The sequence below is a fragment of the Chanodichthys erythropterus genome, chromosome 21 (genome assembly GCF_024489055.1).
Source record: "Chanodichthys erythropterus isolate Z2021 chromosome 21, ASM2448905v1, whole genome shotgun sequence".
NCBI lineage: Eukaryota > Metazoa > Chordata > Actinopteri > Cypriniformes > Xenocyprididae > Chanodichthys > Chanodichthys erythropterus.
Window position 1 is genome coordinate 30,710,450 of NC_090241.1, and position 18,004 is coordinate 30,728,453.

At 35.9% G+C, this 18,004-nt stretch overlaps 1 protein-coding gene across 6 annotated transcripts in view; it reads right to left on the bottom strand.

Moving 5' to 3' along the window:
- rap1gapb (RAP1 GTPase activating protein b) overlaps positions 1–18,004 on the bottom strand; it is a 59,702-nt gene that overhangs the window by 16,625 nt on the left and 25,073 nt on the right. For 4 of the 6 annotated variants that reach the window (XR_010893499.1, XR_010893498.1, XM_067374521.1 and 1 more), the window contains exons 3-12: positions 13,098–13,194; positions 5,193–5,240; positions 4,022–4,060; positions 3,743–3,931; positions 3,090–3,193; positions 2,157–2,235; positions 1,718–1,771; positions 1,548–1,631; positions 1,363–1,463; positions 973–1,102 (exon numbers count right to left, since the gene is read on the bottom strand). Coding sequence is in view for 4 of the 6 variants with exons in the window: in XM_067374521.1 (XP_067230622.1) it covers positions 973–1,102; positions 1,363–1,463; positions 1,548–1,631; positions 1,718–1,771; positions 2,157–2,235; positions 3,090–3,193; positions 3,743–3,931; positions 4,022–4,060; positions 5,193–5,240; positions 13,098–13,194 (925 nt within the window). In the remaining 2 variants the exon portion in view is untranslated. Of the gene's footprint in view, positions 1–972; positions 1,103–1,362; positions 1,464–1,547; positions 1,632–1,717; positions 1,772–2,156; positions 2,236–3,089; positions 3,194–3,742; positions 3,932–4,021; positions 4,061–5,192; positions 5,241–6,132; positions 6,169–8,229; positions 8,439–13,097; positions 13,195–18,004 lie in introns of those variants that run through there. The other 2 variants (XM_067374523.1, XM_067374522.1) reach the window with 2 other exon arrangements.

An 18,004-nucleotide genomic window follows, 5' to 3' on the forward strand; every position in this document is an offset into this window, starting at 1 on the left:
TTCAATTTTTCATTCGAGGGCACCTTTAAGGCTTTAATGGCTAACATTACATATAAAACAGTATCACCGCCTGTTTGCTATTGCAAGTGACTAAGTGTTTTGAAAATATTATCCATATAAAATCATCATATACAAAGCATTATGAAATCATTTACTTTTGTGATGCAGCTGCTGTTAGATCCAATACAGCTGGCTGCTTAAAGATTTCTCTCCATTACACTGTGGCTTGTTCACAAAACAAAATGCTCTGAACACATAATCCTCCAACGTGAATATAAACCGTCTACTTGTTTCTGATACTGGTATCCTTCTGAAGTCTGTAGAGACGCAAAAGAGCTGTTATAACTGGACTAGTCGAAAGAACATTCTTTCACTCTTCCATTTGTCCTGTTGTCAGTAGACTCAAACACATGGACTGCAGTACATCAGAAATGAACAGGCATCTGTTTACTGTATTTAGTGTGGATAGCGTCAGTGATTATAATTGCTTCTGACACAACATGACGCTCACATCCAGTGTAGGCAGATGTCAGTTGTTAAGTGACTGAATACAAGTGGGCGGGGCCTATAGTGTGATAATGTAAAACTATTCGTTGACGTCTTGCTCTGGAGGCAGTCGTATGCAAATTTATTTGCATCTGTGATGTCACAGATCTCAACAAGCTGTTTTTGGAGCTTGATCAAATAAATGCTTTGTTTATAATGAGGGGGATGTTTTAAGCTATGAAACTTGAAGTATGTTTTAATGGTACATAGAACTCTTATATGGCAAATTTGATTTCTCATGTCATAAACCCTTAAAAACAGGAATCTGAAATCTGAGGTATCTGAATCACGTAAAATGAAAATGTTTTTCATATTTTCTTCACTGACTTTAAGACAAAACAAACAATAAAAACAAAACAAAATACAATAAAAAATAAAAAAAAATAAAACAAAACATAAAGCAAAACAAAACACATGAGGTCTTACCTGCTGGGAATCACCTTCAGTGTATGGCAGTTTTGTGGACACGTGGAACATTATCTCTTTATTGTGGAAGTTGTGGTAGACTGACTCGGTTCCTGTCTGGCCATGTGTCACATCCAGGCCACCACGAAAGCTGCATTTTGAAAGAAGGTAAAAAAAAAGCTTTGAATTACTTCATTAATATTTTCAACTCAAATATGTCAGCTGTCCTTTTTTGGACAACATTCAGATCAAACAATCACAGCCGTTACTCAACAATCAATCCTAATCTAGGCCTGAAATCAAAGGAAAATTATAATGTGATAAGATAAGTTTGCAAATGAGACTGGTTGATAGGAATGCTGTTCCAGCACCAGGAAAAAAGTCCTACTTGAGTAAACCATATGTATATACCCTTTAAAATCATGAAGTTCAATCTTCTCTCCCAAGAACTCCAGAAACTCAACAAAAGCTGGACTTTCCTCATTGTTTCCAAATAGTTCCTCTTCTGTTGTCTGTAGAAGAGAGAACATACTTGGGCCACAAGTCCACAATTTATAAAAAATTATGAACATAAAAACACTGAAAGGTGATCTGACCTGGGCAAATTTCTGGTAGATGACTCCAAACTTGAAGTTGTTACTGATGACATGCTCATCAAAGGTCACAATGAGTCTGGATGCCTTGAAACGGGTTACAAAATGAGGGTCAGTGTATGAAAATGACATTGTTTATATCATTGGTTTTCTAAGTGCCTGTTCCAGCTTACCTTTGGGTATAAGACGGGATAAAATCTGTCCACATTTACCTCTTCACAGACAAGCTTGGGACAAATAAAGACAAATAAATGAATGATTTATCCAATATACATATTTCTAATTAAATTATTTTATTTAATTACTAAGGTTCTCAATTTAATCTAGAACAAAAAGTTATGCAAATTAAGCAATTCATTTATTTAATCATCACATTAGGTTTATGATAAAATAAATGGACTTCAAAGTCACTTTCATTTGCATTGGACTTTTCTCAGCAAACATTGACATGTAATTATTTAAAATTTATAATTGTAATTGCAAAAATCATTATAAAAAAATGAATAAATACAATTATTTAATACATCTGCAATCTCATGTAATTGATTTGAATATTTTTTTTAAACCACTGAAAGCCATGAAAAAAAAAAAATTATTCTCTGCCCAACCTACCTTCGCCATCTGGACAACATTAGGGAACTCGGTTAGACAAGAAATTGGTATCACATCATGGTGGGTTTTAAACTTTGATCTAGATTTAAAAGATGAGAAAAGAATAATAAAATTCACAGTATCCACCATTACAAACTATTCAAAGTATCATTATAACAAACCCTAGCGTCAACCTCTATTGTCCTGTATTAAAAGTCACTTTGGATAAAAGCATCAAATGTAAACATAATATAAATGTTATATATAGCAGGAAAGACAGAGAGAGAGAGAGAGATGAATCAAAAAGTAGCCATGTGAATCACTCCAGCATTTACAGGTGCCCTTGTCAATTATCTTACAGCCAGCGCGTAACATTCAAAGAGTCGCTGAAGAGCTCCCTTCATAAAAGAGAGGCTTTATACATAGATCAGCTTCTTTCTGACATGTACACTGTCTCCTGTTCCCATCCCCATCATTAAAGGGCCTCAAGACAGGCTGTGGGTTATAAAAGAATGGATGTGTCCTTGTGCTCCTGCTGCATATTTTGAGCACTTTAGTTAGACCAGCTTCGAAAATGAACAACGAGAGAATGTATGTGACAGAGGAGAGTGGACATGAATGTCTCTGCAACAGGGTTGTGCACCATTCAGAACTTAATTGAAAATACCTTTTAAATTCCAATTCGACTTCTTGAATTGGATTTGAATTGAAGTAGCAAAAATGATGCAGAATTGCATATTGAATGTAAGGAAGTAGCATTAAAAGGAAATGAGAGTTGAAATGCACATTTTGTGGCTTTTGTGTACTTTTACACATCAGCAATTTACTTTTATGTATCTTAAAGTGAAAATAATCTGTGACAAAGGTATTAATGAAAGATAACTCATAATTTAAAACATCAAAGCAATACATTTTTAATCTGGGAAGAGTCGAAAGCGTACGTGTTTGAAGTACCTAAACAACAGTCGAAGATGCTCCTGGTCTCCAATCACATCATACTTCACAGAGAAGACCAGGTGTCCGAGAACGCTGTCCACAGAGTAATAATTAAAGTGCTCCTGCGGGAAGAGTTATAAAAAGACATAAACTCTCAGAAAGATTCTTTACATTACCACAGATTCTTCAAGCTCCAAGAGAGAATGACAATAACGGCAATAAAGGGACAAAACAACTAACTTAAACACTCCTGTTTTCATAAGAATCATCCATTAATTTGGTAATTAGCGAGGAAACAGTCCTGATTTGATTTCACTAATATTTTATTAGCCAATATTTGAATGTTTTAAATGATACACAATTGGTTTGATGTGGGCGATATGTCTGATTTTACTTGATAGTGTCTGATTTTACTATACAAAAAATATAATTATTCTCAAAAAATATCATTATTTTCAACATAATATTTGCGATAGATAGATAGATAGATAGATAGATAGATAGATAGATAGATAGATAGATAGATAGATAGATAGATAGATAGATAGATAGATAGATAGATAGATAGATAGATAGATAGATAGATAGATAGATAGATAGATAGATAGATGGATGGATGGATGGATGGATGGATGGATGGATGGATGGATGGATGGATGGATGGATCTCACCTTGCCCAGAAAGTGTTTCCTGTAGATCTTGGCGATGCTGTTGGTCTCCAGTTTAACCTGTGATGCGGGGCAAGGAGGCGGTTCCTCTGGTGTGGAGGAGGAGCCTAAATCATGATTGGTCCCTTCAATCCAATAACCCCCAAACTGGGGCAGCAGAATCAGTGGTAAAGAACCAGTACGCCCCAATACCTGCCAACCCACAAAATATATATTTTACAAACAGTACTGCAAGAAAACACATTCATATTTACATATTAAAAAAACAAACAAGTTTGCAACCTCATGGACGCTGGGATATGGAATGTAGTCTTCCTCTGTCTGTGGGAGCAATAGAGAGATTAAATATTTTGAGCCCTTAGAGTCAATTTAAGCTGCAGATGAAAGAAACATAAAGAGTAAAAGCCTATAAACAGAGCTCCAGACCTGCGGAGACAAACCCTGAACTATATACAATATTCACAAAGCCTGAGGTGAGAGCTTCAGATCACATGTGGCCTTAAATGCATGGAACAATAACATACAGTTCATCTATATATTCCAGTAAATATAGACTTTCATGGAATTTATACGAGTTGAGTTGAATATGTGATTCACCTTTATAAACTCATAAAAGTACAAAGCATTACACTGTAAGTAAGTTTGTGTACGAGTGCACCCTAAGGGGCTGCTGGCACAGGACGTGTTCTAGCACTACAAACAACTCGACAGAGAGCATCACAACTGAACAGAAGGTGCATTTATATATACCGCAAATACACTTTCATCTACACAGAAGACTCACTTACTTCATTAAGCAAAATGAATTAAGATATTATGTGGTTTTAGAAAAATATAACAAAACTTGAGGCTCAAAATAAGCCAATGAGGTAAGAAACTTAAACTTAATTTGAAGGGAAAACAAGTCTCTTATTCATTTCTTGTTCGTTGATGCATTGTTTAAAATGGACATTTATCTGCTGCTTGTCAAGAGTTAAGTAACTATTTTTAACCCATCAAGGAAGCATCTTAAAAGATGCAACGTCTAGTACGTTGACTCATTCGGAACAAATTTTTTAATCAATACTTGTATTTTAATAGATTTCCATCATCTTGGATATTTTCACTGAGCTAGTTGCAATGTATTTTGTCTTTTCTCTGCAGAGAATACATGCAGTCCTGCCTTATAATTTGGCCAAAAGGTACCTTAATAGGATTTTTTTTGGAACAGCCTTTATGTCAGAAGTGCCCTTGAGATGCATTCAAATGTCAACATTTTAAGGCAATAGAGATTTTCTGAACTTTAAAGCTATGAGAATGAGGGTTAATGTGAAAACATCTGTCTGGAATAAAAGTACCATTGTGTGTTTCTGTGTGCATGTGATAAACACAACGCTGATGGCAGGGACGGTTTGTGATGACTATAACATTTGATGCGTGTTTATGTGGCTCTAAATATACACACTTCACTTACTTTGAGAGGAGGTGGAAGCGAGCACCTCTGCTCATCCATTCTACTGCTCTGTGTTTTTGAAAGGAGGAATATTTAGTACATACAGTTAATTTAAAGACATACAATACATTTAAGTAACATAATTCATATACATTAATAGAAATTAAAATTCATCATTTGAAGTTAATAACTTGAAATAATGTATTTGTTTGAGAGCTTTCAAAAATGTAAAACATGGTCAATATACGCAAAAAACAAACAAAAACAAAACAGATATTACACAAAGACGATTAGGCCTAAAACATATTCTACGCAAGAATACAAACAATTCACGCTATAGTGGACACAGACATTGTTATTTAAAATGATTTTTATTTATTTTATTTTTATTTTATTTTTGTGATTTTATTTTATTTATATATGTATATAAACAGAGATATTTAAAAAGAACCTCTATCGCCCCTTTTAGGGGCAGTACCACAGATTTGAGATAATGTACTGTGAGACTTTACACTGAAAATCTGGGATTGAAAATCCAATTTAAAGCTGGAAAACAAAACTGTAAACATGAAATATGTAAAAAAGTAAGAATTTGTAATAAAAGTTATAAAAAGGTCTTTAAAACATCTCAAATTACGATGGCTCAACAGACCTTAAAATGCATTAAACAAGTGTTTTCATACATGCGTAGAGTATATTTCTAGCCTAACACATCATAATTTAAACAGCTGAATGACAGAAGAAAACAAGTGATAGGTTTAAATGGTAAAGTGAATAATGATGGAGTGACGTATTGAAAGAGAACCTCAGAATACAGATGACAGGTAGATTACAGTAATAGTAAAAAAGACAGGGAAAATGTCACCATACTGCAGGTTGACAAAGTTCAGAGGTCATAAAAAGCGAGAAATCGGAGGAAAAGCAATAAACAAAAAATCGGATGAAAATGTGGACTTCTCACCTGCATTCGCTCTATCATTGCAAATATATCTGACGTCTGAGAATCAGGAGGAGAGAGAGAGGAGGATGAACACAATGATAAAGAGTGAGATCTGACAGTCGGCGAGTCCACTTGAAAACTACTCTCGCCTCTCTAAGTGACAGCGGCTTCGCAGTAATAGACGTAGCTCCCTATACTTTGATCCAACGATCAAGAGTGCATCAATCTACCAGGTGTCCTTCCTCCATATCATACGGTTCAACTCAACGGGAGATGAAGACTGTGAAACAGCATAATTTAACGTGTGGACGGAGCAGCTGTGGGTTTGAAGGATGTGACCTGACTAGCTACAGCTGCGGTGTCATATCATTGAGCACACAGCTCAGAATAAACCAGCATAAGAAGCCAACATAAATTAAGAGGAACGCTGTTCAGAATTCCCTGCCTGATTATTAGCATCACTATAACTGATGCTCACACTTAGAGTTAGGATTTGAACAAATCCCTAAATGGAAATATTAAACACAACTCATCCTGCACTAAGTGATTTGATTTACGATTATCGTTGATAGGTGAAAAAAAAAAAGTAAGTAACCACCTAGCAACCACTCAGAAAACCTCTGCAACCATCTATCAATGCCCTAGCAACCACAATGCAACTTCCTGGCAACCAAGCAGCAAATTGTGCACAGGCAAACACTACTGAATTTTTTTTTTTTTAAATCTACTCTGTCAGAGTCAGGTAGAACTCTGCAAAATCCTTACCAGGGACTGATTTTTACCAAGAAGAAAACACATTGTAAAATTACATTTACATAACACACACAGTTCAGAGTACCTTAAATGACTTCAGTGTAACAAAATGCTGTATTGAAACTAGAACTTGTTTTCTCTCACTTGCTGATTCATCAAAAACAAACACACACACACACACACACACTCACACACACACACACACACAGGTTTGTTTTTGTGAATTGTGGGGACATTCCATAGGCGTAATGGTTTTTATACTGTCTATCACCCTACACCAACCCTACTCCTAAACCTGCCCATCACAGGAAACTGTGCACATTTTTACTTTCTTAAAAAAAAAAAAAAAAAAAACTCATTCTGTATGATTCATAAGCTTTTTGAAAAATGGGGACATGGGGTAATGTCCTCATGAGTGACCATCTCCTTGTAATAACTATTTCATACCCATGTCATTATATAAATTTGTGTCCTGATATGTCACAAAAACAAACACACAAACACACACACTTACAATTTATTTTTTTTAAACTTTTGTTTTTATATTAAGCTAACTGTGTGTTTTTTTTTCTTGGTATGGGACAAAAAAATGAATACATTAAGTGTACAAAATAATTAATGTTTTGTAAAAGTATTTATAATACATTAATTATGCCTTGTAATGCACCTCATAATGCACTGTATGGTTTCATGAATATAAAATACATCACTTACGCCTTTGGAAAGTATAATGCAAAAGCAGTGTATTTGACATTTCTCAACATACAGTAAGACTGAGAACTCTTTCTCAACAAAGAAACCCTATAACATTATTTCATCACAATCTTAGACAGTACACTCTGTACTATGCAAGCACGTGTGACTGAGAAACCCTTATCAGATGCAGAACATGCATATGATATATAAAAAAAAAAATCGTAATACAAGTACTATTATCTTTTCATTTTGCACTGAGTTGCAATCAAGAGGTAAATAACTGACATCTAAACTGACATTTTCAGAATTTCTCCTCAATACGATGCTTGTGAATTCAACAATATATACAACAATATATTATTTAAATTGTGAAGTATTTATACATAATGATAATTTCTGTTAAATCATGTCCAGGCAGCATGATTCTCATTACTGAATTACAGTATATGAAGAAAAAGTCATCATTGGCAATAATGAGAATTAAAAACGAAATTAAAAGTAAAACAGCACACATTACAGTAAAAAGGAACACAATCACACATTTACCCTATTACATGTCTACACTCTTACCCTTGGTCTTTTTATGTTAGCACACACACACACAAACTTACACATTTCACTATGATTGATTTTTTTTCTCTCACACATTTATAGATTAAGTCTACTTACATCACTGAACCGTCTACGGTGGTGCATGGCAGTGAGCGCTGGACTGCGAAACCTGTACATACTCTTAGCCATCATGAAGTCAATTAAATAAGACACAACTGTGTCCTGCAATGAAACACTCTTTCTCTCAATCTGTGAGAAAAGCAGCTGGAAAGGCAAGAAAAAGACAGATAGCTTCCTCAATCTGCTACAACTTCCCTTATTTCAGTCAAGCGCGCTATACGAAACAGCCTCTAATGAAGGAAATCACTGGTAACCGACATGTGGATGTGTGTGTGAGGCTGTGAGCACAGCGTCATTTCCATTCAAACCACACATGCCCCCTCAGATTTACAAGCCAAAGGATTTATTTTTTTTTTGTATCTTATAATAAATTGCACAATTAATGTAAAGTGTTTGTCCAAAAAGCAGAAATCAGCAGTTATCAAAATGCCAAACTGTTCTTTTCAATACTTTGAAAACAAAAAACAAAACAATGACTAGCTTGTGAAGGTCTGCATGCTTTCTAAAGTGAGTGAAAACTCATGACATTTGGATGACCTCAAGATGGAAACAGGTGAGGTAATGTGTGTTTGATTGCAATGCTTTTGCTGTAATACGCAATCTTCTCATTCTTAATTCCCCAAATATCTAATGTAACATATAAATGCAAAAATTTCCCATTGCATTACAGTGTGTTTGTCAGAAATACTGCTAAAATCAGACTAAAAATGTACAATGGCATGTCATAATGATGACATAATGTCACAGTTCCTGTCATCATTTCCTGATGACACATTTGCACAACTGTAATGCATCTGCAATAGAGTATTATAAAAATACAACAGCATGAGTGTCGTGGGCAGGCAGTTTAAAAACCTTAATGTGACAATGTTGTACAGCAAAAATGACAGAAGAGCTTCAGAAATGGCTATAAAAGTGAATAATGTGCAACCAAAGCTGAGTAGAAGCCTTGTTCAAAATTAACTTCTGTGTTTTCTAATATTTTTAAATTCAAGAGTTCCATGGTGTTGTTGTGGTAAAACCATCCTGTCAGAACACTATTATTGCTCTGGGATTCAGGGGAATCTAATGTAGCATCAAGGATCATCATTCGCAGAATCCAGGTGTTTACAAACTCATGAAGGAATCAGTCTGGGAAACCCAGAATTTCATTCTTCCGAGGCAGGTTTCTATACAATGTCTGATCCCAGAAGGAAAAAAAGTGTTATTTCTCATAGAGACTTTGCAGATCTATTTTCATATCTCAGATGTTTCTCTTAAAATTAAGTAGGACAAATAAAAATAGACAGCAATGAGACAATAGTTGACATAGAGTAAGAGTACAGAGCTGTATAATTAATGTGGATAGCATGGCCGACAAGAAATGTTTTGAATACATTTTTAAATCTCAGAAATCTTGGCACAGTTTTTGAATTTTTGAGATCTCTCTCTAGAGGTGTTTACTGTTGATTGGTAGTATTTTTCTTAGGTAAAAAATCAGAGAAGCAGGGAATTTAATAGTTCTGTAAATGATTTTTAGTCCTTTGGTTAACTCCAACCACATGACCTCTCTCCAAAGACATGTCAGCAAACGTGATGACAGCAACCAACAAGGTCTATAATACCTGGATTTCGATGGCGGTTGCTAACCTGGCTGAAATTATATAAAAATCTGCTATGCAAGTTCTGCATTCAGGCTGAGTGTTATTTCAGCATTATATACTATAATATTTGCTATTAATATTTTGAAATAGGGCTGCGCGATATAGACATATTCTTTGATCAATTTTACGATTTTGTTTTTAATCACCAATTTGAATTAATATTTCCTTATACACACACTTGTTGGTATCATGGAAGCCGGTTTTATTGACAATATTTGCAGGCACTATATCTTTGCATAAATGATATGTGACAAGTTGGTTATTTCTTTATGCCTTTTTGAACTCTTTTTGTATGTTGTGCAGTTTGCAAATGCCTGTATTATATAATGTGCCATTGTTTTTTATGTAAAAATGCAGTAGACGGATGTCTTTAACCCCTGCGCTCAGGTCTTTTGTAGCATCTTGCGCGACACAACGTTCTACATTGCCTTCAAGTTCAACTTTTAAGAAATGCATCTCTAGCTGTTTGCGAATGTTCGTTGGAACTATGGTTTCGGTAAACAGTGACTTGTTGATGACTATGCAGATGACGACAGATAGTTGTCTAACACAGCTTTTGGGAAACACACCCCTGTTCTGTTCTCATGCTAAATTTAGGCACGCTGCATTCAGATTGCACACTGAGGAGGCTGGCAGAAAAATCATGCTTTCTGCGGTTTAGAAATTGCAATTTTATTACGATTTTGATTAATCGCACAGCCCTATTTTGAAATAGCCTTTTTATATTTTCATTATATATTTTTTCATTATATAGTTTCATTTTAATTTTTAGTAATTTTGTTATGTACTTTTATCATTTTTATTCACTTTTTATATTTCTATTTAGCTTCAATTTATTTTTACTTTTAGTGAATTTAATTTTAATTTGTATTTTTTTGTTTAAGTTTATGTTTTTTCTAATATTATTTCTATATATAAAATTATTTCTAATAGTTTTAGTTAACAACAACAACACTGGTCAGGGTTTTTTTTTTTTTTTTTTTGAGAGTATCACATGAGTGGTAAAAGCCATGAATTACACTGCAGGACAATGATGCACACATTCCCGTGCCATACATTAGCGTCCATCTTGAACTGTGACAGGAAAAGCAGCAGACATGAAAAATTAGTCCATTTAATGCTTTTAGGAGCACAAAAACAAATATAATGAAACACCTGCCATTTATAAAGTCTCAGTTTGCTCTCAAATGTAACAATTGAGATATTAAAAAGAACCCATGTACAATATTTTTCTATGTAATACCTGTACCAAATCAGCAGACTCAACAAACAAAAATTTACTTTTGCATTATACAAAATTGCTTACTATTAATAGTCAAGGAATACAACAAAATCATTATGCATGAGTCCATAATTTACAGGCAATAAACACTGAATAAAAAAAAAAAATGCATCATAAGGTAACTTGTTTACAATCCAATTTCACTTGGATCATGCAGAATCTAAATTCACAGCCTTTTATAAGCCTAGTGTGGCTTTACAGAGATGCTGAGTTGATTGTATAAGCATCTCGCATTATGAGACACTTAGTGTAATACATAAATGCTTAACTGCACAATCTAGATTGAGCTAATCTTATTCTACAGCTCAAAATGTGACTGAGACGCTAATCATTCTAGGACATCCCTAAACACGGACACTTCAATCCTCCTGGTTCCCAGAAGCCCTTGTGCTAATGGCTCTCAGAGCTGCTCAGAGACACAGATTGGTTCAATTAAAAAGCACTTGGGTGTTAAATGAGGGGAATAGGTGTCCCAGGAGAAGAGCAAGCACTGGAGAAACAATGCTTCATCTTCAGCTAATAAAACTGGCTAAAGTCTTATTCAACGACCAAAAGAGTGGTACCTTTTAAGGTTGTGCTCGCTGAGAGTCCGTCAGAAGAGGCAAGAGAGGCTGAGCCTCCTCAAAAATGTATCTAAAGCCTCCCTGAAAAGTTCTGTAATGGACTGCCACCGGTTCAGCTCACACTTAAAGGTGCCACAGCTATTGAAATGCTTTAATTTGCAGTTCATCGGAAGATCTTGATGCCTGGAGGAGCTTGGATTTCTTTCCAGATCAAATTAGCATTCCGTTCCTCAACAAAGTATAATTTCTAAAGTTAAACTTGGATGTTGGTCCTTGAGGGGGAATCTGAGTGCCTGAGCAGAATTATCTGGTAAAACACTTCACCCGATTAAGCATGAATTAATAAAGAATAATTTCTATGGAGGATTAGGAGTGCCGCCTAAAAATACAATGAAGGAATCAGTTATGAATTCATAAAATAATAAATATAATGTGTTTTTTCACATGCTTTTCTCTGTCAATTTGCCAATCAAGCAAAACAATGTCATTGCAGAATTCATTATGTGAAAGCAACCAATGCATTTTAAAGACACGCCCCTTTGGCATATTATGGATACTGACAAAAATGTCACAAATTAACACAAATTAAGTCAGTCACGAATTATAAACTTATCTGTAGTATGCCAAATATACTTGTCAATTTGAAAAAAAGATTTATTTACGCAATCATTCAAAAGTTTGGGATCATTAAGATATTTTAATGTTTTTGTAAGAAGTCTCTTCTGTTCACCAAGGCTGCATTTATTTGATCAAAAAAAAAAAAAAAAAAAGTACAAAATAATCTTCTTACTTTCACAAAAAAAAAAAAAAAGAAAAATTAAGTGAGTTTTTCCTTAAAACAAGCAAAATAATCTGCCAATGGGGTAAGCAAATTAATCATGTTTTCTGTTTGAAATAAGATTATTTTGCATTTTAAGCAAAAACTCACTTAATTTGACTTTTTCTGAAAACAAGACCATCTTTTACTTGTCTAGAAAAATGATTTAAGAATTTAGATATTTGGACTGGAAACAAGACAAAAAAATCTAAGTAAGAATAGCATTTTTGCAGTGTTAATAATTTGTTGACTTATTTCATATACTATTATTTTTCAGTGGCACTCCATTAATCAAGTCTTCCATAGAAAACAGAACTATTCAAAATAAAAAAAGAAACTAAGATATATGTAGTATGCAGACACACAAAAAGAAGCAGCTCATCTATTTGTAATAGCTGGTTGTCAACGGAAAAAGGAAAAGAAAGGTGAAGAGCAGGAAGAAATAAATGAATGAAGGCAGCTGTTTGATATTCCTACCACTTCTCCGACTGAATCTAAGGCCATGCTGGAATATAACTGGATTAGAGGAAAGTGGAGTGTAATGTTAACTTCTGCCAAACCTTTAGAAGAGTCGGAGCAGGTGATGGCGGAAAGGACTTGACCAGACCAGGACGTTCTAACGGGTCAGATATTCGTGGGATTCGGCCATCTTGTTTCCTGTGGACAAACAAAAATTCTCAGAACTAAACCAATTCAAGGCATTCTCATTCACATTTTGTCACCTGAAGATCAAATTAGAAATGTTCTGTATCATCGACTGCTCCAGGTGAGAAGGAATTGATTAGTTAGTATGCAACATCAGTATCCAAAATAGACACAAATGTGCATGTGTGTGTGAATGCAGACTGCAGTACGGCTCAATCACACACCGCATGGAGTAAAATCAAGCTCTCGGTTTTTGTTCTCTCCCTCCATTGGCCTGTGGCTCAGTTCAAACACATAATTTCACATCACATCGAATGCTCTCAGCTCACGTAGCTTTAACAGCCGATCCTAAATCAATTAAAACTCCCCTGCCACTTGGCACACAATCTGTTCCTCCATGCCAGTCTGGACAAATACGAATGTCTGTCTGAAGGCACGTATCGGTTTTACTGCTTTGTTTTACGAGTTGATGATGATCCATCCATCTCGACTGAAGCCAGATGATTATTTTATTATTACATTGAGTTTTGCTTGAGGTGGTCCTACAGTTTAATGGGAAAACAGGAGCAATGATAGAGTTTGCATGAATGTGAAAAGAGTTTTGGTCTAACATACCTAGAATAAACTATCCAGCTTTAAAGTATTAAAAAGCATTTAAGGGATTAGTTCACTTCAGAGTTCAATTTTCCAGATAATTTACTCACCCCCATGTCATCCAAGATTTTTATGTCTTTCTTCAGTCGAAAAGAAATTAAGGTTTTTGAGGAAAACATTCTAGGATTTTCTCCATATAGTGGACTTTAACAGATACCAATGGTTTGAAGGTTCAAAGTGCAGTTTCAATGCAGCTTCAAAGGGCTCTCCATGATCCCAGACGAGGAATAAGGGTCTTATCTAGCGAAACAAGTCATTTTTTTTTTAAATAAATTAAAATGTATATACTTTTTAACCACAAATGCTCATATTCCACTAGCTATGCGATGTGCCATGCATAACGTAATCACAAGGGTCACGTGTGACGTAGGCCAAAGTACTGATCCAGTGTCTACAAAGCAAACATGCAAAGACTAAGTCAAACTGCCTTTACTAAAAAAAAAAAAAGGTAAAACAATGATGCTAGAAGACTTTGAAGTTGTAGGAGAAAATAAGATGGAGTTTTTTTCCCTACCACGGTACTTTCGCCTACGTAACACGTGACCTTTCCAACGTGATTACGTAATGCGTGGCGAATCGCAGAGCAGTGCAAGATGAGCATTTGTGGTTAAAAAGTTTTTTGTTTTTTTTTGAAAATGACAGATTTATTCTCTAGATAAGACACTTATTCTTCATCTGGGATTGTGTAGAGCCCTTTGAAGCTGCATTGAAACTGCAATTCTGACCTTCAACCTGTTGGTAGCCAGTGAAGTTCACTATATGGAGAAAAATCCTGTAATGTTTTCCTCAAAATCCCTTAAGAAAGACAAACATCTTGAATGACATGAGGATGAGTAAATCATAAATTATCAGGAAATTTGAATTCTGAAGTGAACTAATCCTTTAATGGGAAAACAAGACCAAATATAGCTGCGAGCAGCGATGGCGGGCCCAAGCCCGGTGGCACCGCCATCCCGGTGGCTTCAGGGCAACTGTGCACAGCGGGCAATAGGCACTTAAAACGGTTAAACATCAAAGGACTATGTCAAATTCACTCCACATTTACTGCACTACAAGGTGCCGTTATAGAGCCCCTCCTCCCTGCCCATTTTCAAAGGATTACATGTGCCAAGTTTTAACATTATTCTGATGAATTTTGAAGCAAATCAGGTAAAAATAAGAGGGTGATCTCAATGTATGCTGAAAGTGACACATTTTCTGCTTCCAGTTGGTGGCGCTATGACTTTGAATCACAATAGTCAAATCCATGTGATCAGCCTTGTACAACGAAGACTAAGCCAAAGTTTCATCAAAATCAATTAATGTATGCAGAAGTTATAACACTTTGTTTCCTTTTCTTGCCATAAATTCGTTGCCTCGCCACGGCCAAACCGTTTGAGATATCCAAAATCCGTTTGCAATTAAACAACTTCAATGTGTTAGCAACAAGTTAAAAAAAGCTTGGTGTAAATTGGATAAACCCTGTAGGAGTAGTAGTATAAAATTCATAGCCTGTTTTTTCAAAAAATTAACATTCAAACCAAAATAGCTGACTTCCTGTTGGTCGGAGCTAATGAATGTAAATTAGAAAATTGTCCGGATTGATGAGAATAATATGTGTACCGAGTTTGGTGACTGTAGGAAAAACTAACCCCCCCACTTTTGTCAAAAGGTGGCGCTACTGAGCCCCTCCACCACGCCCATTTCTATGGCTTTGTCCATGTCTACTGGTTGACAATATTGATGTGTGTGTCGAGTTTCATGCAATTTGAAGCATGTTAAGAGCCTCAAAAACACTCAAGAATATTATTACAGTTTGACCTGTTGCCATGGCAACAATATTTCAAATATCAAAAATCCTGTCATAGGTCTACATCTGCTGTGTATTGACATTACACTGATGAAGTTTGAAGCAAATCAGGTAAAAATAAGAGGGTGATCTCAAAGCATTTTAAAAGTGATACACTTCTTGCTGCCATTTGGTGGCGCTATAACTTTGACTCACAATAGTTACATCCATGTGATCAGACTACTACAATCAACACACTCCTGAAGTTTCATAAACATCAATCAATGTATGCAGAAGTTATAACACATTTCCTGTTTCCCTTTTCTCGCCATAAATTCGTTGCCTCGCCACGGCCAAACCGTTTGAGATATCCAAAATCCGTTTGCAATTAAACAACTTCAATGTGTTCGCAACAAGTTAAAAAAAAGCTTGGTGTAAATTGGATAAACCCTGTAGGAGTAGTAGTATAAAATTCATAGCCTGTTTTTTCAAAAAATTAACATTCAAACCAAAATAGCTGACTTCCTGTTGGTCGGAGCTAATGAATGTAAATTAGAAAATTGTCCGGCTTGATGAGAATAATATGTGTACCGAGTTTGGTGACTGTAAGAAAAACTAACCCCCACTTTTGTCAAAAGGTGGCGCTACTGAGCCCCTCCACCACGCCCATTTCTATGGCTTTGTCCATGTCTACTGGTTGACAATATTGATGTGTGTGTCGAGTTTCATGCAATTTGAAGCATGTTAAGAGCCTCAAAAACACTCAAGAATATTATTACAGTTTGACCTGTTGCCATGGCAACAATATTTCAAATATCAAAAATCCTGTCATAGGTCTACATCTGCTGTGTATTGACATTACACTGATGAAGTTTGAAGCAAATCAGGTAAAAATAAGAGGGTGATCTCAAAACATTTCAAAAAGTGATACACTTCCTGCTGCCAGTTGGTGGCGCTATAACTTTGACTCACAATAGTCACATCCATGTGATCAGACTCCTATAACGAACACACTCGTGAAGTTTCATAAAGATCAATATATGTATTAAGACGTTATAACACATTTCCTGTTTCCTTTTTCTCGCCATAAATTCGTTGCCTCGCCACGGCCAAACCGTTCGAGATATCAAAAATCCCCTGGCAATTTTTAATCATCAGTGTCTTGACTTCATGCTGACCGAGTTTGGTGGCGATCGGATTAATCGTCTAGGAGGAGTATATCAAATTCCAGAGCATGCGTTTTTCGAACAACCCTTAATAGCTGACTTCCTGTTGGCGTGGCGATTAACTTAGAGCGCGAAAGTTGTTCGGCCCGATGAGGTCTATATGTGTACCGAGTTTCATACTAATACGTGCAAGCATGTTTAATATATGGACCAAATTTTCAGACTTTTTTCAAGGGGGCGCTGTCGAGCCCCCCTGCCACGCCCGGGTACCAGCCTCTCCGGCGTCCTAATGGCCGCGGATTCCAATGTGTGTGCCAATTTTCAAGAGTTTTTGAGCATGTTAAGGCCCCCAAAAAGCCCCGGAAGACGAAAAAAAAAAAAAAAAAAAAAAAAAAATATAGCTGCGAGCAGCGATGGCGGGCCCAAGCCCGGTGGCACCGCCACCCCGGTGGCTTCAGGGCAACTGTGCACAGCGGGCAATAGGCACTTAAAACGGTTAAACATCAAAGGACAATGTCAAATTCACTCCACATTTACTGCACTACAAGGTGCCGCTATAGAGCCCCTCCTCCCTGCCCATTTTCAAAGGATTACATGTGCCAAGTTTTAACATTATTCTGATGAATTTTGAAGCAAATCAGGTAAAAATAAGAGGGTGATCTCAATGTATGCTGAAAGTGACACATTTTCTGCTTCCAGTTGGTGGCGCTATGACTTTGAATCACAATAGTCAAATCCATGTGATCAGCCTTGTACAACGAAGACTAAGCCAAAGTTTCATCAAAATCAATTAATGTATGCAGAAGTTATAACACTTTGTTTCCCTTTTCTTGCCATAAATTCGTTGCCTCGCCACGGCCAAACCGTTTGAGATATCCAAAATCCGTTTGCAATTAAACAACTTCAATGTGTTAGCAACAAGTTAAAAAAAGCTTGGTGTAAATTGGATAAACCCTGTAGGAGTAGTAGTATAAAATTCATAGCCTGTTTTTCAAAAATTAACATTCAAACCAAAATAGCTGACTTCCTGTTGGTCGGAGCTAATGAATGTAAATTAGAAAATTGTCCGTCTTGATGAGAATAATATGTGTACCGAGTTTGGTGACTGTAGGAAAAACTAACCCCCCACTTTTGTCAAAAGGTGGCGCTACTGAGCCCCTCCACCACGCCCTTTTCTATGGCTTTGTCCATGTCTACTGGTTGACAATATTGATGTGTGTGTCGAGTTTCATGC